The sequence below is a fragment of the Saccopteryx leptura genome, chromosome 6, assembly GCF_036850995.1.
Source record: "Saccopteryx leptura isolate mSacLep1 chromosome 6, mSacLep1_pri_phased_curated, whole genome shotgun sequence".
Lineage (NCBI taxonomy): Eukaryota > Metazoa > Chordata > Mammalia > Chiroptera > Emballonuridae > Saccopteryx > Saccopteryx leptura.
In genome coordinates, this window is record NC_089508.1 from 48,751,194 (window position 1) to 48,776,276 (window position 25,083).

The 25,083-nt window shown below is 37.3% G+C and overlaps 1 protein-coding gene and 1 pseudogene across 2 annotated transcripts in view; both read right to left on the reverse strand.

Annotated features, from left to right (window-relative positions):
* The window catches only part of ATL1 (atlastin GTPase 1), a 77,752-nt gene that overhangs the window by 1,924 nt on the left and 50,745 nt on the right, over positions 1-25,083 (reverse strand). Inside the window, exons 9-15 of one of the 2 annotated variants that reach the window (XM_066344342.1) lie at positions 14,095-14,187; positions 12,887-13,025; positions 7,363-7,490; positions 6,213-6,269; positions 4,172-4,243; positions 2,050-2,481; positions 799-813 (exon numbers count right to left, since the gene is read on the reverse strand). In XM_066344342.1, the coding sequence (XP_066200439.1) occupies positions 799-813; positions 2,050-2,481; positions 4,172-4,243; positions 6,213-6,269; positions 7,363-7,490; positions 12,887-13,025; positions 14,095-14,187 (936 nt within the window). The remainder of the gene's footprint in view (positions 1-798; positions 814-2,049; positions 2,482-4,171; positions 4,244-6,212; positions 6,270-7,362; positions 7,491-12,886; positions 13,026-14,094; positions 14,188-25,083) is intronic. The other variant, XM_066344343.1, reaches the window with a different exon arrangement.
* LOC136377706 (U2 spliceosomal RNA) lies at positions 17,903-18,115 on the reverse strand (annotated as a pseudogene).

Sequence of the window (25,083 nt, forward strand, 5' to 3'; positions counted from 1 at the left end):
TGAACTTTATATAAAATGATTCTTTATTGACCTATAAATATTAAATGTATCCTTGGTATTTAATTACAGGACATAATCCAGTAATGTAACAGCAGAAGCTGAGGAAAGAATTATGTGCTGTCTCTGTTGCTGTTCAAGATTAGTTTTGCTTCCCGAACACAATTAAATGACTCCAGAGATAAGTTTTCTTGCATAACAAATGACTCCTTCCTGGAAGCTCAGGTTCTCTCCTCAGACATAGAGTTTGCACATGTGGAGAGGGACAGAGTGGAAGGGTGGCAGGAGAAATGAACACCAATTTACAGGCGATGGCTGATGTATGCCGAGAAAGTTATGCTTCATACTGGCCTGGAACCTCCTTAAAGTGTATAGGTAACTGTTACTCAAAAGCCAAAGTTAAAACAACTTCTAAAGTTTGTAGCTCCATTTAAATGATCTCCAGTAGTTAAGTGTCCTCAAGATTCATAACTGTACTTGTTTCATTCTTCAGTAGAACAAAATGCACATGGAGCTTAGGAATTTTGAAATTTTCTATACATTTAGGAAACAAAATATTCATGATAATCTGTTCCTGTGTTTCATATGCAGATCAAATCACATCATGTCTGGAGTAAATATTGTTTTAAAACCATGTTTAAAATTCACAAAATTGTAAATGCAAGGAGAACATAAGAGCAGTAGTCACCAATGATTTTCTAATCTACATTTAGACATCTTTTAATGGCTAGTCAGTTTATAAAATAAGAATATCATAATGTTTACAAACGTATAGCTCTTAATTTAAAAAGTTTAACTTACCTCATTTGTACTTCCCTGTGGTAAAGACAGTTTAAAAGGGAAAAAAGAAAAGTATATATCCTGTTTCATTAATAGCATTATGATATGCAACTTTGTTTACAATATTAATTTATGAGCATTTAAGAACAAATAGTCCTGCAAATTTTTTCTTTATATTACATATTTTATATAAATCTTTTGGAGGACCCAATTCTATATCCCTTATAGGTTTCAGCATCATTCTAGGAGGGCACTGGAATTTTCCTCAGATAGCCCCCTTCCAGTCTTTTGAGGTTGAGGGGATATTTGAGATGATGGCTCAGAGGATCCAATTTTTAATTCATTCTTTTCCCATAGTGTTACCATTACTTTATCTCAAGTAGATTTTTCAAAGGCACATGGTAAATCCATTAGTTAAAATTATATTTCAAAGAGTATATGTAAGTACAGTCTTAATGCTAGGAGAATTGTTATTACTTGCTACCTCAGTCCACCGATGTTCAAGTCTTACCTCTAAAATTCTCTGAAGACTCTCAACATTAGCTTCACTCAATTCCCCTAAATTTTTATGAGGTAATTGAAGACACTTCCAGAATGACATAGTGAGTTGACTACTGTTCTAGGTGTGTTTATAATTATCTCCCTGTCCATAATCAATTATTTAAACAATGGACCGTGGTGAGCCTGACTCCCTAGGTAATATGTAGTTAACTGGACTAGAGAGGACGACTCCCCATGAGCAGCTCAAGAGGTTGACGGAGTCCTACTATGGCCTGGTACAAATATCTAGTTCAAATAAAGATAATCTGAAGTAATCAGATAATACTTTTAAGAATTGGTACTAAAAGAGATAATGATACAACAATTTATGATAGTGGTTCATATATGATCCTAACAAAGCCAATGCTAATTAGCTGATAGCTTGTATGTATATATAAGGCTAACACATAATTGAGTCACAATCAGCTAAATAAACACTTTTCTCCTATTACTTTTAACAGCTTTAACTTAGGATAAGGGGAAAAAAAACCCATTGCCTAATCCATCTATTTTTGAAAAATATTAAAATGTTAACTGGAAAACAGTTGTGTGGGACTTCATATATTGTATTATATAGTTAGTTGTTTGTATCTGGCCATCTTGACAGATTGTAAACTTCTGGGCCCAAAGCATGTTCATCTGTATATTTCCAACATCCAACATAGTGTCCTGTACATAAATGGCATCAAATGTGTGCTGAATTTAACTGAAGAGAATGAAAAGTGTTCCTACCTGATCCCACAAGGCTGCAGCCACCTGGTCTATTACAGCGCCCAGCTCTCGATATTCTCCAGAATAGCGGATGTATGCCCAGGTACACAGGGTGATAAGGGTCAGTCCCATTATCATATTGCATAGGCTAGCTATGATGTCCAAACCAATGAAGCCAGTCACACCAGCAATCACATATGTGATAAAGATGACAACAAACAGTGTGGCTGGAGTACGAGCTGCATGGAAGATATTTTTGCTATCATTGTGCTTGATATACTGGATATAAAGTTCATCTATTTCACTCTCCAACTGCTGCAGGTATCGCCGGCTAAATTCTTCCCCACCCATCTTCTTGACCCCTCGGAATAGCTTCACAGACTCTTCCTTAAGCTCCAGATGTTTGGTCTGCAGGTCATTAGGGGCCAGAAATGGTTTGTCACCACCACAAATCTGTATCAGATGCAGAAGTATTATTTATGCAATTCAGAGTAAAATGAACCGTAATATACTTTTTCACTTAGCTAGTTAAATTTGTTAGAACACATTAATAATCAAGGAGCCTACATATATGTTTTGTGATGAATCTACATTTTTCCAGAGTTCTTTCCACATATCTATCAGGTTTGACTGGAAGTGGGACAGGTGACTTTTATAAAGTCACTCTTAATTTTTATTTTATTCTTGACATGGCAAAGAATACTCATAACTTAGTCCAAGTTCCTCAAGACAAAAAGGCATGACACAGAGTGAACTGCAACTGAGTTCATTTACAGAATGAATCCAATTTCAAGAAAACTAGTCCCTTGAGGAAATTTTTTCTAACTGTGCTGAAGTAATTTTGAGCAATGATGTTTAGAACAATGAGCAAGGCTCTAAAGCTCTAAAGTAAAATTAAAATTTTTCTATGGCTGTTTCACTGACTTTTGTTTCAGTGGAGCCCATTCAGAGTTTTCTTTAAGACACTAAATGGAAACCTATTAAATGTTCTTGGACCACATTAAAAATTTTTTTTTCAAAAGTTAGGAAGGAAATCTTAGTTACTCATACCATTCACTTTGGTTATTTGCGATTAACTATAAAGTATACTTTCTTTTTTTTTTTTTTTTTTTTTTTTTTTTTTTTTTTTTTTTTTTTTTTTTCCATTTTTCTGAAGCTGGAAACAGGGAGAGACAGTCAGACAGACTCCCGCATGCGCCCGACCGGGATCCACCCGGCACGCCCACCATGGGGCGGTGCTCTGCCCACCAGGGGGCGATGCTCTGCCCATCCTGGGCGTCGCCATATTGCGACCAGAGCCACTCTAGCGCCTGGGGCAGAGGCCGAGGAGCCATCCCCAGCGCCCGGGCCATCTTTGCTCCAATGGAGCCCCGGCTGCGGGAGGGGAAGAGAGAGACAGAGAGGAAAGCGCGGCGGAGGGGTGGAGAAGCAAATGGGCGCTTCTCCTGTGTGCCCTGGCCGGGAATCGAACCCGGGTCCTCCGCACGCTAGGCCGACGCTCTACCGCTGAGCCAACCGGCCAGGGCCAAGTATACTTTCATTCTAGTTAATCTTTAGTTATGTCATAAACACCATTCCATGTACGTTCACTTGACTCTAAGACTTCATCAATTTTGAATGTAATTTTAGTTTTATAACATTTTCAGGGGAAAAAAATTACCCATCACATTAGTAGATATACACAGAATATAGTAGTAATTATTAGGTATATCCTAATTGAGAATGTTAAAACAAAAAGGAAATATGGAATATATAAGTATTGGCCCTTGAGGTTTAATTTTTTTTTTCTAACAGACTTATATTTAAGGTAGAAATTCTGAAATTGTGGAATGAAGGGAGGTGTAGTAGAGAGATTAACCTATTTTTAGCCACTAAATCTTATAAATAGTTGGTAGATCTGGCAAAAAAAATGTGTTTATTAAATATAGAAATAACTTTTAAAATACATTGAAAATTATGCATACATAGTGTTCTTGTTTTAAAGTATTTTAGAACTACAATAAATAGAAATGTGACACACAAAGGTAGGGAAAGAATAAGTCAAAGCCACCTCTTCGCATGTGTATACAGTGTAGCTTGGAAGAAAAAGGAAGAGCTCATGGGAGAAATACTGATATTATTTAAAATATAATTTAATTCTTACCTCTTCCATTTTTTTGTTGTATGTATCCTTGGCAGTTGCCACGGCTGCTAAATTGTTAGCTTCTGCTGTGGCCTTTGGACAAAGTACAAAATATGATGTAAAATGGAATTCATATTTATTAAACTTCCACAAGTAGTTTTCATTTATAAACAAGAAGTGTGCAAGAACCCAAGGTCATCAAATAACTTGAAATCATTGAAATGGTTTCCACTGTATTTTTATTTTATTTTTTAGATTTTATTTATTGATTTTTAGAGAGGAGAGAAAGAGGAAGAAGGGAGAGGAGCAGGAAGCATCAACTCGTAGTAATTGCTTCCTGTATGTACCTTGACCAGGCAAGCCCAGGGTTTCGAACTGGCAACCTCTCAGCATTCCAGGTTGACATTTTAACCACTGCGCCACCATAGGTCAGGCTCCACTGTTTTTTGTTTTGTTTTTTTTTTGTATTTTTCTGAAGCTGGAAACGGGGAGAGACAGTCAAACAGACTCCCACATGCGCCCGACCGGGATCCACCCGGCACGCCCACCAGGGGGCGATGCCCTGCCCATCTGGAGCGTCGCTCTGTTGCGACCAGAACCACTCTAGCGCCTGGGGCAGAGGCCAAGGAGCCATCCCCAGCGCCCGGGCCATCTTTTGTTCCAATGGAGCCTTGGCTGCGGGAGGGGAAGAGAGAGACAGAGAGGAAGGAGAGGGGGAGGGGGTGGAGAAGCAGATGGACGCTTCTCCTGTGTGCCCTGGCCAGGAATCGAACCCGGAACTTCTGCACGCCAGGCCGACGCTCTACCACTGAGCCAACCAGCCAGGGCCTTCCACTGTATTTTTAAAACCTAGTAAAATTGTCCCTGGTCAGTGGCTCAGTGGATAGAATGTTGGCCCAGCATATGGACGTCCCAGGTTTGATTTCCAGTCAGGACACACAGGAGAAGCAACCATCTGCTTCTCTCCCTCTTTCCCTCCTGTAACCAGTGGCTCAACTGGTTAGAGCATGGCCCCTGGGCACTGAGGAATAGCTCCATTGGAGCACACTAGCTGCAGGCACCAAAAATAGCTTGGTACTTGAGCATCAGCCCCAGATAGGGTTGCCTGGTGGGTCCCAGTGGGGGTTCATGCAGGAGTCTGCCTCACTATCTCCCCTCCTCTCAAAAAAAAAACCCCCAAACACTAGAAACTAGTAAAACTAAAATTTCAAAGTACATGATACATAGATGTTTATTCAAAAAATTATTCTAAAATGAATTTTCATTTGGAAGATTTTTTCCCTCTTAAAAGTACTTCTAAGCCTCTCACCAAATTAGGAGGGGGCAATCTATGAATTGAAATACATTAGAAATAATATGTAGTATGTTTTATATATGCCAACATATATATATATATATCTGATAACCAAAAGGAACTATTAAGAACTTAAGGAAATTTTTTAAATAAGAAAAGGCCAGCTTCTTTTTAAAATGTTTATTTGTAGAGATCACTTGTTTACAACCTGGACCTGCTTCTCTACTTGTTATATACATGTGAATTTAAACCATAGTATGATCTGTTTTCTAAACAAATTTAGTATAAAGAGAATGAAAACTCTTTGCTATCAAATGTTTGTATCTCTGCACAAGTAAGGCTGCTATATTAGCTGAACACACAAATGGGCAGTTATTAAAAATATAATCTAATAAAATCATTCTATTATTTTAATTTGCTTTTTCCCCCTCTGGGTACATAGTTTTTAAATCAAAAAACATTTTTTTAAGATTGTATTTATTGATTTTAGAGAGAAAGAGACAGAGGAGGGGAGCAGGTAACATCAGCTCATAGTTGCTTCTCATATATGCCTTGACTGGGCAGGCTTTGAACTTGTGACCTAAGCATTCCAGGTTAACACTCTATCCACTGTGTCACCGCAGGTCAGTCTATCTATTATTTTAATTTGGTAGTTTCTGACAATCAGATTAGAGCATATCTTTTACTTAGCATAGCATAGAGGTAAGGAATACTTAGCTTTAGTGTCAAGTATGTTATAAAATGTCATGCCTCCTGATTAATAAATACCTGTAACATGGACTTGGGATGTGGTAATTCTTCACCTTGATAGATCTTTATATAAGCCTAAAAAGAAAGGAAAAAAAGACTCATGTTCAGGTTAATTCTATTCAATACTTCCCTAATTCTGTTAAATTTTATTCTAAAGTCTGAAGTCCTGACAGTACCTAATAATAATAATTATATTTTTCTCATACTTTAATTCCCTCTTTCTTAGTTCTTATTCCCTTTGCCTGAAATGCCCTTTTCACACATCTCCATTTGCCAATCCTACTCTTCTCAAAGGCTTACCTTACTTCTACCCCTGTTAAACTTTCTCAGATGTCTATGCTAGGATAACCTTTCTTTTCCAGTTACCCAAGGAACTTGTACCTGCTGATGTCACAAGCTTCACGGAACAGATTTGTGTAGGGTGCTGAATCTCCTACTAAATTCTAAACTCCTCCACAGTATTACGCACAGTAAGAATTTAAATTTTAGATAAATAATAGGTCGTTTATTGCTTCGAGTGATGAAGGTAAGTAAGTAATCACACAAGAGGTATATGACATTTTAAATGACAAAATGTTAATTTAAAAAATTGATATTTTAGTCCTTGAGGCATCAATACACAAATTAGATTGGTAACTAAAATTCTTCACTATATTTGTGGATTGCTAAAAAAAAAAAATGTCTTGTATTCGGTGCTACTTGAGATAAACAGGTAAATACAAATTTAAAATAATTCCACTTCAGATTGGCCCCTGGTGCAGAGTGGGAAATGTGGAAGCAATTTCTCCAGTAGGAAAACTAGATGTAGCCCCTTTGGGAAAATTTTCAGAATGAAGGTAAAATTCAGTATAGGCTGTGACAAGACGAGGTGCTATGCACCCCGGGAAACACACCATCCCCTAATAAAAGATTTTACGGACTCTTAGCTACATTCATATATCAAAATATATTTCCCCCTAGATAAAAGAGGATAGTAAAGTTACCTCAGAGTTTTCTCAGAAGATAATTTCAAAAAGCAAGTTCCTCTTGGGAATCTATAGATTCCTCATACCATTGCCCCCCATATTACAGAGTCTATAATTTTTGTTGTTAGAGTTTCAAGTAGGAACTGCATTCCAGACATGTCAAATCTAAGTACTCACAAATGCACTAGAAATGATAGCAATACCTTGAAGTACTCCACCAGACCTCGGCAGGTGATTTTGTTCCCATTGATCTCTTTAATATCTAGGCTCTCAGGACTAAGTAGCCAAGGAATGAGTATTTTCAAGTTTTTGATGAATTCATCATCTATTTCTACAAGTAAAAGCAAATTCATCATTATTTTTAAAATCCTAACTAGTCCTATATGCCACACAATAATACATCCTTTGATTTCCTCTATTTCTTCCCCAGTGAAAAAGCTATCACTTTCCTCTCATTTAACAACTCCTGAAACCCACTTTTTTAAGGGTGAATGATCCTCTTTGCCCAAACTTTCTATTGTTGGTCTTGCTTATCTCCACTTGAATTACACATTTATCTTGCTTTCCACCTATAAAATAGCTATCTTAATATTAAACGTTATACAAATATTTTACACCCAATTCACATAAACATTTCATGTATTCTGTCTTATTTGTGGTTTTATATATATAGACTCATACATGAGGGAAAAGCCAGATATTTACCAGCTGACACATGTATTCCCTCTAGAAAATGTATCCAAAATTGTTCGTGTTCAGTGTGTCCATGTAATGAAGTGTATAGGAGTGGGTGTGGTGTGGTAACTAGGAACTTAAGTTTTAAAACATAGCGATGATGCTACCCCTAGTGGTGAAACTCAGCAACATACAATAACATGGCAAGAAAACAGAAGCCCAATAGCAAACCGATCAGTTCGAGTTATACTACCTGTCATGTTTGGCAAAAGTGAATACACATAACCCATGTTATAGCATTAAATTAATCCTAACATTACAGATTTAGCAAAGTAACAAAGAAAACATCTCTTCAGAGAAGTCTTTTGAACACAGTGATAATGTCCTAAATCACTTCAAAACATATAGCAATGTAAAAGCAAGATGTGTCCGGAGTCTTGATGTCAGTAAGTAAATGCTGTAACTGCATATAATTTTTTAAAAGTAGAATTTCAGTAGAATCACTGAGTTTTCACGTTTTGGGATTGGTGATTTCCAAGGTCTTAAGGGAAAAGGTGAAAACCTTATTATTGTGTTTGCATTTTCTCTGTTTATTTTCATAGCCCCAGTATACACCGAAATACTAGTTAACGTTAAGTATTTACATTTCTCTTCTCTTGCTGCTTTTATGACATGCATGAGCATGATTTTGGAAAGCCTTCAGACTTAATTTTTCTTCACATTTTGTACAACTTTGAAATTTTAGTGCATATGTTCTATGACTATTTGTATAGTCTATTCAAATTTATTTTAATGTTTGCACTGTACCAAATTTTACTTATAATTTGAATTTGTATTATACATAAATTTATTCAAATGTACTTAGTATTGTGATTCGCTATTTAGTTACCAGTATTCACTGAAATGCAGTACTGGTATTTGTCTTATCTTACCACATTCCTGTGTTTTGTTTTGTTGCCTGCTATGTATCTATATTCATTGATACTAATAGGTTTCTCTTTTGCTATATGAGTTTGTTTTTTTAAGCATCCATAGAATATTACTATATATCTAGAATGTATGATTTTTTTTCTGAATTTCTGTATAAACAAAAGGCTTTCTCCTTATAAAACCATTTAAAATCACTTTCAAACACATATTTAAATCCTCCTCCCCAATTTCCTTATAAAATTGGGATGGAATAAGATACACCCATGTATCTAATGTACCAGCAAATGCAGTAATTATTAAAGTAACCAGCATATATGGATTAAAAGTGTGTTCTGAAGATGACATTAGCCATGGTGTAACTTTGTTCTAATTGAGACCCATGCCAGGCATTTCAACTTTGGATTCAGAAAATATGAACAATATATTCATAACATACACAAGTGGTGAGCTCTTGCTAACAATTTTAGTTGAACATAGTAAATACATGACCCAGAACATCTGCGCACCAGGTCAGATCAAATTGCAGAAGTATACTAGTCAGCTTTGGCCCACTTCAACAGTTTAATAAATGTGTGTGGGTAGATGGATTATTCAGGATGAGGTTCTGTTTTCATCATGTCTTCAATAATTTTTGCCACAAGAGTAAAACCTCGCTAAGAATTCAGGGGCTAGGCCAAAGTGGTTATCTGTCACAATAACTGAGGACATTGATACATACTTTATAAGATCTCTGCAGGACAATATATTCTCAGGATTACCTGACTCTGACAAGTCGTTAGAAACACCTTTAAAAAAAATAATCACTTTGTGATGGTGTTGGTTATGCTTTCTGAGGTCTTAACTAGAGCTGCTAAGGATGCAGCTCCACAATTTATGGTTTGTTACCTGGTCTTTCTGCTTGGTGCACTGTAACACAGAGCAGCCTCGAGGAAGGTAACTCCTTGTTTATTAAAAGATTGGGGCCCTGGCCAGTTGGCTCAGCGGTGGAGCGTCGGCCTGGTGTGCGGGGGACCCTGGTTTGATTCCCGGCCAGGGCACATAGGAGAAGCGCCCATTTGCTTCTCCACCCCCCCCCCCCTCCTTCCTCTCTGTCTTTCTCTTCCCCTCCCGCAGCCAGGGCTCCATTGGAGCAAAGATGGCCCGGGCGCTGGGGATGGCTCCTTGGCCGCTGCCCCAGGCACTAGAGTGGCTCTGGTCGCAACAGAGCGACGCCCCGGAGGGGCGGAGCATCGCCCCCTGGTGGGCAGAGCTTCGCCCCTGGTGGGCGTGCCGGGTGGATCCCAGTCGGGCGCATGCGGGAGTCTGTCTGACTGTCTCTCCCCGTTTCCACCTTCAGAAAGAAAAAAAAAAAGAAAAAAAAAAAGATTGGATTTGCTGTGCTAGGGGAGGTATTCAGTAGGCATTTGGCAAGGACTGATTGGATGTGGCATGAATGAAGGTGATTCACTGCTTTTGGTACTTTTGATTTCCTGTGTGGGAAGCTGTTAAATCAATAGCAATTAAATTTAATCACAGTATTTTAAGTTTTAAGTACCACTGGAAATATTAAGATAATTTCAGTAACGCAAGGGACCATGAACAAATCATAATTATAACAATTATTATTACTATTGATAATGAATTTGAAAGTTTTCTGTAAGTGTGTAAAAAACTATTATCAAAGAACAATTTTTGCACAATTTTTGATTCAGAGACATTTCTTCCCCAGAGGCGACCACTCAGATGCCAGCCCTCTGGAGACCAGCAAGGCCAGCAGACCAGACGTCCTGGTTAGAAATCACACCAAATAAGATTCGGGTTGGGATGGGAAACCAGTGTAGACAGCAGACTATCAAAACTGCCCAAGAAGAAACTGAGGCAAAATAGAACATTTTGGCACAGAGAGAGATTCTGCACTAGTCCTAGAAACCTCATCAAAATGGAACTTTTGGTGGGAAACTAAAGCTGCCTTTCATTGCCCTTTCTCGTAGGCTAGTTACTTTGGTAAACTCATAACTTATGGGTAACTGTAAATCAGTTGTGTGGGTCAACACATGTTTAGATGTGAATAAAATTTGATGGAGACACATTTGTTAAAAAGTGAAATGCTATATCTGCAGGATTTTTCTTCCAACTTTCTCCCTGAGATCTTTCATTGTGAAATATATAAGTTAATTTAAGGACTGCAGATGTATACTATAGGAATGAAACAAGCCAGAGTAATTTTTGTCCAATAAAGGACTGTTGTTGAAGGCCTGCCCCTCCTCTGCCTGTTTACAGCTCCCCTAGTCCAGAAAAGAAAGAGGCCTTGTGGGAGCCTTCTTTTTATGTAATTTATTCAAAACACATGGAAGCCATTAGGTAATTGCAGAGTATCAAGAGGTCTGTGTGCTCACTCATGGATTCTAATTCACAAGTGATGGTGAAATTGTAGGATCCTGGAATCCATGCACTAATAGCCAACTGCTATTTGTTCTGTTATATAAAGGTAAGATAATTTTAAACATGTAGAAAAACAACGATGATTGAAAAAAATTTGGTTTCTATTTATAATACTAACTGCCATAGTTAAATATAAGGTATCTGAGGGTAAATACCATGAATCGATGTGGGGGTTGAGGGGGGGGGGATAGGTTTGCTTTTCAAACCTGCCAGTTCCTGGCCTGACCTGTGGTGGCGCAGTGGATAAAGCATCGACCTGGAATGCTGAGGTCGCCAGTCTGAAACCCTGGGCTTGCCTGGTCAAGGCACATATGGGAATTGATGCTTCCTGCTCCTCCCCCTTCTCTCTCTCTGTCTCCTCTCTTTGAAAAATGAATAAATAAAATCTAAAAGAACAAACCTGCCAGTTCCATAAAACTGGATATGTTATGTTGTCCTTTTTATTTATTTATTTATTTAGAGAGAGACACACAGAAAGGAAGGGAGAGAGATGGGAAGCATCAATTCTTCCTTGCGGCACCTTCATTGTTCATTGATTGCTTTCTCATATCTGCCTTCACCAGGGGCTGCAGCCAAGCCAGTGACTCTTTTGCTCAAGCCAGCGATCTTGGGCTTTCAAGCCAGCGACCACAGGGTCATGTCTATGATCTCATGCTCGAGCTGGCAACCTCGGTGTTGCAAACCTGGGTTCTCAGCATCTCAGGTCTATGCTCTAATTACTGCGCCACTGCCTGGTTAGGCTTCTTTTTATTAAAGCAACTTGAAAGCCCTTTGAGAACAATTGTGCTGAAATACCTGTGTCACTGTCTCACCACCCATGACACAATGAGGAAAGGCCACAGTATACTAAGCAAATATCTTAACTCAGTCATATACTCAATGCTAGGCTTACAAGTAAAAAAGTCAGAAATGTCTTTGCACTACCTTGTATTAACTACAAAGAAAATTATCTAAAGACCTAGTGATTATCTATTAGGAAAGATTAACTTACATTTCCCTATACCCCTACCTCCACTCCCTCTTGACAAGTTGAGTTGCTTTGGAATCTTATAATGTTAGACATGCCTCTCTTTAAGACAGAATTACTATTAGTACATACTATTTGAAAATCACTCTAGTGTTTTTGGATTTTAAAAAGAGCTGGTCATCATCCAGAAAAGGATTTCATTTTTAGTGACACTTTAACTAATTTATAATTAAATTCTTATCAGTTTTAAAGAGCTTGAATTCAGTACTATGCAATACGTCAGTCTCTAATTATATAACTCAGTGCAGTATCCCAATAATATGGACATCTGTTTTTCCCCATTTAATGTAAGTAAGAAAAATTGAACAGGAAGGCATTAAGGAGCAGTTCTCAATGTACAGAGGTGAGCAGGAACCTCTGCAAAAGGGTGAATTCATCCTGAGTGAAGCCAGGATTTAACCTGTTTTCTCGGTGTCCATAGTCAGCACCCACAGAATCCCACAGGTCACCAAGGAGGCTCTCTCGTACCAGCCCAGGAATACCCGTTCTCCTGACAGCTTCTCAACATCAGCCTCACATCCACACATGAACTAAACAAGCAGTCATAAGCCCAGTAGATAAAATTACCTTTATATTATATAATCAGACTAAGGGATATAATAAACATATTCATTTAAAAAAAGAATTCTTAAAAAAATTTTTTTAAAAGAACATTAAAAAAACTAAAAACAAACCTTTTAGTTTTCCATCAAAGTTTGGATTGGTAGCTACTTTTAAGCCAGGATGAGGTAGCAGAAAACAGGAAATTTTGGTGAAACACGAATGGATGTGTTTTCGGACATTCTGTAGTTCTTCATGCTGGTTCCCTGAGACCTGCAGTAGTAAATCATCTTGAAGTTTAAACTAAATTAAACTTCAAAGAATTCTATGGCATCTTATATTTTCCGTCTCTGTGGTCCCACAACTATCCTATAAAAATGACATGCCAGGGCTGATAGTAAGGAAAGAACAAAATCTTGGGTGAATTTGCCACACTCCCATACCTAAGTATAGCATAAATATGGCATTATTCTTACAATTAACAAATGTATATTGTTATGCTAACTTAGAAGGGCCTTCCCATTTTTAGTTCAAATTAGTTCTAGCTAGTTCCTACAAATTCCAATTTTAATTCAAATTATACACAGGAGACATGAATAGATCATAAAATATTCCTCCCTTCTTTTCAGGAGATACTCAAGACAGCTTCTTGTCACCTGGTAGGTATACATTTAAATTCTAGAAAGGCATCTGAATAGTTGAATGTTTATTTTTAAGCTATGTTGAACCTTTTTTTCACATGTATTTGACAAGTAATAATAGTACAGATTACCCTAAAAGTAATTACAGACCTTACAAGGTAAATTCAGCGATCCCAAATATAAAGGAACTTTTTAAATCTCAGTATTTTTTTCAGATTTCTCAGTAGGTATCTTTTGTGATATCCATTCAGTGTAAATCATTCAATATTAAACTATTATGACATAGAAAATGGAAAGTCTTCTAATTTTACTTTCTGTGAACTACTAGCAAAATGTCCTAACATTGGGGATTTCAAAATTGAATTATTTCTGTTCAACTGACTTTTAAACCTCTACTAAAACATGAATTCAGATATTTGCGCTGTTGGTCTTGAGCTAATTTAATTCTTCAAATTAAAAGTTTTGTTTTAGGAATAAATCATTGTTTTATATATCTACAAAAGAACTCTTTATATGTATCATAATTATTGATCATATTTGAAAATTGTAAATCTGAAATTACTTTATTAACTAAGTTTGTTCATTTAGATACTATGAGCATCAAATGAGATTGTGGCTACTGAGTATTCAGTAGTTTATGTAACAAAAATAATTCTAGAATACCACTGGTGAAATTTCATGCACCTAAATGTCTAACAAACCTTGAGGCGTTTTTCCAAGAATTTGGAGCCACCATCAGATCCATATGAAAATTCGTATGGGAAACTCCAGTCTCGAACAAGAAATATCAGACTCTAAGAAATAATGAGAAGAAAGAATTGATAAGGGGACTCTAAGTTGCCCCCCTCTGCTTTTAAATTGAAAACAAGTAACTGATATTGTCATTTGAATAGTATTCTTGTCCACATTATGGAATTAAAAGTAAACATAAGGCCCTGGCCGGTTGGCTCAGCGATAGAGCGTCGGCCTGGCGCGCAGGGGACCCGGGTTCGATTCCTGGCCAGGGCACACAGGAGAAGCGCCCATTTGCTTCTCCACCCCCCCTCCTTCCTCTCTGTCTCTCTCTTCCCCTCCCGCAGCCAAGGCTCCATTGGAACAAGGATGGCCCAGGCGCTGGGGATGGCTCCTTGGCCTCTGCCCCAGGCGCTAGAGTGGCTCTGGTAGCGGCAGAGCGACGCCCCTGAGGGGCAGAGCGTTGCCCCTGGTGGGCGTGCCGGGTGGATCCCGGTCAGGCGCATGCGGGAGTCTGTTTGACTGTCTCTCCCCGTTTCCAGCTTCAGAGAAATACAAAAAAAAAATAAAAAAAAAAGAAAACCTGGCTGGCAAATGTTTTAAAAGTAAACATAAAATCTTTTAAAGTTTCTTAGTCGTCTCTCTTCTACTAGATCATCCTACCTATTTCTACTGAGTATAAACCAAAAGCTACCAGAAAACTGATCACAGTTACATAGTCCTATTGAGCAAAATGGAAGGCATCACTATCTCTTATTTCTTGGTGGGGTGCATTCAGCTTGGCAGCTTTTGAACAGCTTGTTATGAAGATTCAAGTTTTATTTGAAGCAAGTTTTCTTCTATTATCTCTTTAGGTGTTTTTCTCTATTATATGTGTCCCATTCTCTTCTACAGGGGCTTTCATTCTGCATAAATGGTATGAAGGGGGTTGGAAATCCAGGTTTTGTGGGGCCTGAAGCTTATATAGTCTGTGGGGGGAGGGCTCAATAAGAAAAATATAAAATTGGACTTGAAAGTGAATACTCTAAATAGAATGAGAAATATAAATTACTAATCCAAAAAAGCTGACACATCTCTTCCCACCCTTAACACACACATAATCCAGAATAACAACTAACATACCTTTGTATTACTTTTTCTTCCTTACAGTTTTGGGCTGCAAATGATTTGATGACTTCTTTATATGATGATTTTGAAATATTGTCTGTTAGAAAGCTAATTCAATCTTTTAACAAGGCCACATTTTTTATTTTTGATAGTTTAGAAATTTTTCAGCTTCACAACTTTTATTTATAATGTCATGTATATTTTTAGCTTCCTCATCTATCAAATAAGGATAATAGAACCCACTTCACAGGGCTACTAAGTGAGATAATTAGTAAAACATTTAGAATAGTTTCTGACACATCATTAGTGCTCTGTTAGCTATTTGATTTTTATTTTAATGGCCATATAGTATTTTAGCACACGGATAGACCATAGTTTATTTTGCCATTCTCCTAGTTGTTTCCCCACCATTTTAAGTAAACCATTAATAATCATTTTTGAAGTTAAATATTTGTTCACATCCAGAAGGATTTTATCAGGGACTGTGTTGTAAACATTTGGGAGGCTTTTAAAAGTAAGATTTCTCAGACCCCAACCAGACCTATTAAAACCAAAGTAATAGCTTTCATTTATTGAGTACCTATTGCATGCCAACCACAATATACCAGGAACTGTATATATGATATTTCATGTATTCCTACAATAGCCCTAAGAAATTATAATTTATTATTCTTTTCAGAAGAGATTTATAAAAATCACCTCCACCTTCACCTGACATTAAGTAACTTGCTCAAAGTCACACATCCAGAGGTGGTAGAGTTAGCATTTAAACTTGGGTCTTATTTCAAAATCTCTGCTGCACTGACCCTCAAAGTTAAGTATAAAACACATAGTTTATGATGTGAAGGCTGATTAAAGTAAGCCTTTATAAATTAGATTAAGAGATAATTTAATTTTTAGATTATAAATATTTAGGAAATTGAGAAGTCACATTTTCCCAAAATTAGCTATCTTTAAATGATCTTTCTAAAGGTTTATATTTTCTGAGTTCCTTACTGAATCTTTTAGTGGTTCCCATTAAAAATTATGTCTTTTAGTTCTTTTTTTTTTTTTTTCCTTTTTCCCTTGAATTTTTCTGAAGTTGGAAACAGGGAGGCAGTCAGACAGACTCCCGCATGCACTCGACCGGGATCCACCTGGCAGGCCCACCAGGGGGCGATGCTCTGCCCATCTGGGGCGTTGCTTTGTTGCAACCAGAGCCATTCTAGTGCCTGAGGCAGAGGCCATGGAGCTATCCTCAGCGCCCGGGCCAACTTTGCTCCAATGGAGCCTTGGCTGCGGGAGGGGAAGAGAGAGACAGAGAGGAAGGAGAGGGGGAAGGGTGGAGAAGCAGATGGGCACCTCTCCTGTGTGCCCTGGCCGGCAATCAAACCCGGAACTCCTGCACGCCAGGCTGATGCTCTACCACTGAGCCAACCGGCCAGGGCCTAGTTCTTTTTTAATATACAGATTCCTCTTCCATTCTTATTTTCCCTTACAGTTCATCTGTTGAAGAACCTAGGAATTTGACCTGTAGAGTTTCCCTTAACTTGGACCTTGCCAATTTCATATTCATGGGGTAATGCAAAATACTCTTGTCCTCTGGATTTCCTACAAATTGGCAGCTGGATACAGAGGCTTGATTTGACTCAGGTTTTATTTCTTTGGCGAGACTATGGGAAGCAGAGTGTCCTTTTAATCAGGAGGCACATAGCATATGAGTATCTCTTCTTTGATGAAGTTATGTCATCTTTGCTTATCTGAAGCTCTTTCTTTGGTACAGTTCTCATTAAGGGCTCATGGGAACAATATTTTATGCATTCTTACATATTGATAACAGTTTGTGCCATTTATACTTGAAAGTCAATTTGCTGGATATAAAAGCCTTGGCTCACATCTTTCCTTAAAAAGGAATGCTTCTTAGCTTGCATTGTGAATATTTCTTGTTTCATTAAGATGGAGCCTCTCTTCTCTCTTTTTCTCCCATTTTGTTGTATGAATTCTTGTGGGGAAAGGAGAGATGCTTATGGAGAGGAGAATTTTAAAATACATCCACTATCTTTAGCCCACTATCTTTAAATATATGCCAGTTTCTGTCAACATTTTTGTCAAAATAAAATATAACAACTTCTATTCAGAACATTTATACCTAAAACATATATTTTGAAAATAGTGGTTAACTAGGAAGCAACTTTTGCAAAATAGAACTTCATGAACCAGAATTTAAAAAACCCAAGTATGTGGATTTGGCTATATTTTGCATTTTTCTTGGGAGGATTTAGTCTCACTTCTTGGTTTACTGGACACCTTCCCAAGTAGACATAACAAGGACCATGTGTAGAATAGGATCAAAACTGAAGTCTTGTTTTTTCAATCAACAATCTATATTCTATTTATCTACCTACAGTGTCCAATTCCCAAGTTCCCTGCCTAATGCTGCCATCCAACGACGTGCTAGTAAACTGGTTCTCCAGCAACAAAATGCCTGGATTTGTAGCACCCGACAATTTCTGTGATGTAAATATGCACACCATGGCTAATTTCAAGCTATTAACTGTTTAATAATTTGCTTACATAATTCCTGAATATTTACTATTTAGCTCTCATGAACTGGTATGAGCCAGTTAATAAGCACAATTACTGGCCCCATCTCCTCTCAAGATAATTTATATACTTTCTATTTATCATGTATGAAATTCTATGAATCTCAGCCCTTATTTCAAAAGCCATCAGATTTCTACACTGCTGAATCTTGATTTCTTCATCCATATAGGTAGAGATAAAAATCAAGGCTATAACTTATCCTAATTTTCTCAGATGAAAACATTTGGAGTTATAAATACTTTTTTAAACTGATAAGAACAGATACTACACTTGATCTTGGCCAAAAGGCTGAGAAATGATCATAGATACTTTTTTAAATGAACTAAATCCAGACAGGCAACTGGGCAAATGATGGACCTACGCTGTGTATGTCCCATAAGTAATTATATATATATATACACACATATATATGTATATATAGATATTATATATATATGTATATATAGATATATATATATTTTTTTATAGCATGAAGAACATTATAACCTTTGTTAGCTTCCCCTTGGAGACTATATCCTTTAGGAGATTATTCAAAATGCACTATTATGAGTGATAGTGAAAAATATTCAAATACTTAATAATTGGAAAATGGCTATACATATTATGGCATATTAATATGATAATGCATTACATAGCTATTAATATTACAAATATGTGAAATATATCAATACATGTTTTATGTTGTTATAGAAGTGGCATAAATTCACAATAAAAAAAAATCCTGAATTTTAAAATTTATTTAGGTTATTTTCTTCATGATTCTTCTAATTTAAATGTGAATTATTTTGCTGCTATCTTAAAAGTTCTGAGATTTGAATATATTTGCATTTTATCTTTTAATTTCATTATGTATAATATTTTTGGTTTGAACTTGGTTGCTTTAATCTTAAATATTATTAAGTAGTTTTGGAAGCCATATTTGCTACTTAATGAGTTTTTTTTTCTTTAAGATAATATTTATTGGTTTTCAGAGAGAGGGAGAGATAGAGAGGGTGAGAAGCATTAAGTCATTATTGTTTCACTTTAGTTGTTCATTGATTGTTTCTTGCTATGTGCCTTGACCTGGGAAGCCTGGGGTTTTGAACCAACCTCAGTGTTCCAGGTCAACACTCTATCCACTGAGCCACAGGTCAGGCTTAATGAGTTTCTCAATTCAATTTCAGATACTTAGATTTACAAGTGCAAACCTGTTTAGGAATTAGTTGACTCATTTAGTCAAAACATTTTCTTTTCACTGACATTTCATAATGCAAACAGTTTACCAACAATTTATGATCTCTTAAAGTTTTTCTATTATTTGTTTACAGTACTTTTTTAAAACCAAAAGCAGTAACTATCTATCTGAACAGTGACAGGTCTCTTTTGGTCTTAGTATAGATGGAAAAAGTGTAAGAAGCAGCGATACCTGCTGATAAGACTTAACATTCCTGCCTGACTTGTGGTGGTGCAGTAGATAAAGCGTTGACCTGGAATGCTGAAATCACTGGTTCATAACTCCAAGGCTTGCCTGATCAAGGCACATGCCAGAAGCAACTACTACGAGTTGATGCTTCCCACTCCTCCCTCCACCTTTCTCTCTCTAAAATCAATAAATAAAATCTTAAAAAAAAAAAAGACAACCTTCCTTTCCAGAATTTCCAATGCAGTTACCCAGTCTGTACCAATGAGTCAGGAGAGTAACAAATCACAGGAGAGAAAAATCAAAGCAAATAACCTAATTACCATACAACACTTCAACTATCAGCCTGACAAATGATTTTTAAAAAGACAACAGAATATAGTAGGTATTGTAAACCATACAGAAGGTTGTAAGCAGGAACTGATTTTATTACACCTCACCTACTCTTCCCACCGCCTTCCCCAGACCACAGGAGAGAGATTCATACTCTTCCATTCATGGCGCACCCTCATCTCTCCAGGCTAAGGCCCCTCTTTCTTTATCATATTTTTCCCAGACCCCCACTCCCATTTCTCAATTGTCTGTTCTCAACTCTAATATATGTATTTTATGGATGTAGAATGTTTAAATAATCATGAATAATATATTATGGATCTTAAACTTTTCTCTGCTTAATTCAGTATGAATTTTAACACTATTATCCACGCTACTTTATACATACTTCTGGTTCACTCCCTTTGGTTGTTGCCAAGTATTCCAGAGTAAGTTCTACTCCATTTTTAATGTATTTTGTTGTATGTATCTATTTTTTTGTATCCATATTTTATGTACCCATTATTCTAAGTTCCCTCCAACTGCCCTCTCCTACTACTCAATCAACTCTCCAATGAATATCTGTACACATTTCCACTGCTCCCCAGAATGGCTGCTCCCATCTGCACTTTTACCAACAGGTCCTGGTATTCCCATTTATCCAAGTCTTAACTCTCATTTGGTGTAAACCCCATGTTCTACTTTTTGCCTATTTAATGAGTATAAAGCACTATCTCATTATTTTAATTTTCATCTGATTATCACTGAGACTTGACATCCTTCAAAAATGTGCTAACCATTCAAGTTTCCTTTCTGTGAATTGTCTATTTATCCTTTGCCTGTTTTTTTAAAAATTAAATGCAGTTTATAGTTTTTGAATGTTTTGTTTTTCTAAGACTTCATTTTTAGAGCAGTTTTAGGTTTACTATAAAATTGAGAGGGAAGTGCACAGAGTACTGGTTAATGCCACCTATCCCTACATATGCATAGCCTCCCATTTATCAACATCACTCACCAGAATAGTACTTTCTTTTTTAACCAAGAATGAGCCTACATTTACACATCACTCAAAATCCATATGGTTCACTTTTAGTGCTATACATTCTATGAGTTTGGGCAAATGTATAATGACATATACCCATCACATAGAGTATATTCTCATGGCCTTAAAATCCTTTGTGCTCTGCTATTCATTTCTCCATCCCCACCATCCTCTGATCTTTGTCTCCATTGTTTTGCTTCTTCCAGACTGTTATATACTTGGTATCATACAATACGTAGCTTTTTCAGACTGGCTTCTTTCACTTAGTAATATGCATAATGTTCCTCCAAGTCTTTTCATGGATTGATAACTCATTTCCTTTTTGAGCAGTGAAAATATTCCCTTGTATGTATGCAGTTTATTTATCCATTCATTTACTAAAGGACATCTTGGTTGCTTCCAAAATTTGACATTATAAATGAAGTGCTACAAACATCTGTGTGCAGGTTTTTGTGTGCACACACGTTTTCAACTCCTGTGGGCAAATACCAAGGAGTGTGCTTACTGGGTTGTATGATGAGTACGTTTAATTTTGTAACCACTAAACTATCTTCCAAACTTGCTGTTACCATTTTACATTCCCACCAGAAAAGTATGAGAGTATCTGTTGCTCCACATTCTCTTTTGTGAAGCATTTGGTGTTGTAAATGCTCGGAAATTTGGCCATTCTAATAGATGTATAGTGGTTCCTTGCCTATTTTTGATTGGCAAAACTCACATATTTGCAGAACTTCCTCATATATTCTCTATATTAAGCCCTTGTGACTTTTGATATTGTCAATATCTTCTACCAATCTGTTTACTTTGCTTATAGAGTCCTCTGATAAATAGAAATATTCTATTTTAATGTAATTATCAATTTTCTACTACATGGTTTATTTTCTGATGGTCTTAGTAAATAAGTGTTTCTTTACCCTAGTTCAAAAGGATATTTCCAGTGTTTTCTTCTTTTAGTATAGTTGTTGTTTTTTTACAGAGACAGAGAGAGTCAGAGAGAGGGATAGATAGGGACAGACAGACAGGAACGGAGAGAGATGAGAAGCATCAATCATTAGTTTTTCGTTGCGACACCTTAGTTGTTCATTGATTGCTTTTTCATATGTGCCTTGACCGTGGGCCTTCAGCAGACCTAGTAACTGCTTGCTCAAGCCAGATGAGCCCTCACTCAAGCTGGCGACCTTGGGGTCTCAAACCTGGGTCCTCTGCAGTGGATGTTCTATCCACTGCGCCACTGCCTGGTCAGGCACTATTAGTATAATTTTAACTTTCATATTTCATTCTTTAATCCAACTGGAGCATACTAATATATATGGTATTTAATAGAAATTCAACTTTTTCTTCAAATACTGAATTAGTTTTTTGAAACCCCAGCTGTTAAGGCATCCATTTCCCACTGGTTTATGACAGCACGTCTGTTGAATACTAGGTTTCCATATACATGATTTGGAGTCTTTTTAGTTCCACTGAGCTGTTTTCATGTATCTGTGCAGCACCACACCATTTTCATTCCTATGGTCTCTTACTGTGTATTCAATCCTCTCTAATTTGGATTTTCTTTTTAAAAACTGTCTTAAATAAGAACTTAATTCTTTCATATAAGTTCTAGAAAAATGCGTTGAATTTCTTTAGAATTCCTGCAGTGACTTTAATTAGGAATTGCACTAAATTTTTTGATTAATTTGGGCAGAATTAAATTCTCTACAACATTAAATCATCCCATCTAAAATGTATCTCTCTGTTTTATACAAGTTTTTCATTAATCACCAAAGTTGTTAGTTCTTTTGTTAGTTGATTTTTTTTTTTGGCTATTGTGAATAGTATACTTTTAAATTTTTAATTTATTGTGTTTACATAGATTCTAGTGTCCCCTCAAATGCATCCCCCCCTCCACCGTGTTCCCCACCAACATCCCTTACCCACCCCCGCAACGCCCTCAACCCTTCCCTGCAGAATTTGCTTTTCTGCTCTCTGTAACGTTGTGTTATGTGTGTATAGTGTCCCATCCTATCATCCCCTTTCCCTCTGTCCGCTTTCCCTCTGGACCCTTTGATCCCACTTCTGTCTCTATTCCATTCCTCAGTTCATATTGTTCATTGGATTCTTCAAATGAATGAGGTCATATGATGTTTTCTTTCTCTGCCTGGCTTATTTCACTTAACATAATAGTTTTCAGATCCATGCATGTTGTCGTAAAAGGTAAGATTTCCTTCTTTTTCATGGCCCCATAGTATTCCATTGTGTATATGTACCACAGCTTTTTAATCCATTCGTCCACTGACGGACACTTGGGCTGTTTCCAGATCTTGGCTATTGTAAACAACGCTGCCATAATTATGGGGATGCATATCTTCTTTTGAATCATTGCTGTGGTGTTCTTGGGATATATTCCTAAAAGTGGGATGGCTAGGTCAAAAGGCAGTTCCATTTTTAATTTTTTCAGGAATCTCCATACTGTTTTCCACAGTGGCTGCACCAGTCTGCATTCCCACCAGCAATGCAGGAGGGTTCCCTTTTCTCCACATCCTCACCAGCACTTACTCTGTGTTTAGTTGATGAGCACCATTCTGACTGGTGTGAGGTGGTATCTCATTGTGGTTTTAATTTGCATTTTTCTAATGATTAGTGATGTTGAACATTTTTTCATCTGCCTCTTGGCCATCTGTATGTCCTCTTTGGAGAAGTGTCTATTCATTTCTTTTACCCATTTTTTTATTAAAATTTTATCTTCCTGGTGTTGAGTTTTACAAGTTCTTTATAAATTTTGGTTATTAACCCCTTATCAGACATATTGTCAAAAATATGTTCTCCCATTGTGTTGTTTGTCTTTTTATTTTGTTCATATTGTCTTTAGCTTTGCAAAAGCTTTTTAGTTTGATATAGTCCCATTTGTTTATCCTGTCCTTTATTTCCCTTGCCCGTGGAGATAAATCAGCAAATATATTGCTGCGAGTGATGTTGGAGAGCTTATTGCCTATGTTTTCTTCTAGGATGCTTATGGTTTCACGACTTAAATTTAAGTCTTTTATCCATTTTGAGTTTATTTTTGTGAATGGTATAAGTTGGTGGTCTAGTTTCATTTTTTTGGAGGTAGCTGTCCAATTTTCCCAACACCATTTTTTAAAGAGACTGTCTTTACTCCATTGTATACCATTACCTCCTTTGTCAAATATCAATTGCCCATAAAGGTGCAGGTTTATTTCTAGGTTCTCTGTTCTGTTCCATTGATCTATATGCCTGTTCTTATGCCAGTACCAGGCTATTTTGAGTACAATGGCCTTGTAGTATAACATGATATCAGCAAGTGTGATACCACCCACTTTATTTTTCTTTTTCAAGATTGCTGAGGCTATTTGTGTTCTTTTTTGGTTCAATATGAATTTTTGAAATATTTGTTCTATATCTTTGAAGTATGTCTTTGGTATTTTCATTTTTTTTTTTTTTTTTTGTATTTTTCTGAAGCTGGAAACAGGGAGAGACAGTCAGACAGACTCCCGCATGCGCCCGACCAGATCCACCCGGCATGCCCACCAGGGGGCGACGCTCTGCCCCTCCGGGCAGTCGCTCTGTTGCGACCAGAGTGACTCCAGCGCCTGGGGCAGAGGCCAAGGAGCCATCCGCAGCGCCCGGGCCATCTTTGCTCCAATGGAGCCTCTGCTGCGGGAGGGGAAGAAAGAGACAGAGAGGAAGGAGAGGGGGAGGGGTGGAGAAGCAGATGGGTGCTTCTCCTGTGTGCCCTGGCCGGGAACCGAACCCGGGACTTCTGCACGCCAGGCCAACGCTCTACCACTGAGCCAACTGGCCAGGGCATGTCCTTGGTATTTTCATAGGAATTGCATTGAATTTATAAATTGCTTTGGGTAATATAGATATTTTAATGATGTTTATTCTTCCCTACCATGAACATGGTATATACTTCCACTTATTTGTATCTTCCTTGATTTCTTTTATCAATGTTTTATAATTCTCCAAGTACAAATCTTTAACATCGTTGGTTAAATTTACTCCTAGGTACTTTATTTTTTTTGTTGCAATAGTGAAGGGGATTGTTTTCTTAATTTCTCTTTCAGATAGATCATTGTTGGTGTATAAAAATGCCTCTGATTTCTGAGTATTAATTTTATATCCTGCCACCTTGCTGAATTCATTTATCAGGTCCAGTAGTTCTTTGAGACTTTAGGATTTTCTATGTACAGTATCATATCATCAGAAAATAATGATAGTTTTACTTCTTCTTTTCCAATTTGGATGCCTTTTATTTCTTCTTCTTGTCTGATTATTGTGGCTAGGACTTCCAGGACTATGTTGAATAAGAGTGGTGAGTGGGGGCACCCCTGCCTTGTTCCTGATCTTAAGGGGATTGCTTTTTTGGGGGGGGGGTTGTATTTTTCTGAAGTTGGAAACGGAGGCAGTCAGACAGACTCCTGCATGCGCCCGACTGGGATCCACCCAGCATGCCCACCAGGGGGCGATGCTCTGCCCATCTGGGGCACCGCTCTGTTGCAACCAGAGCCATTC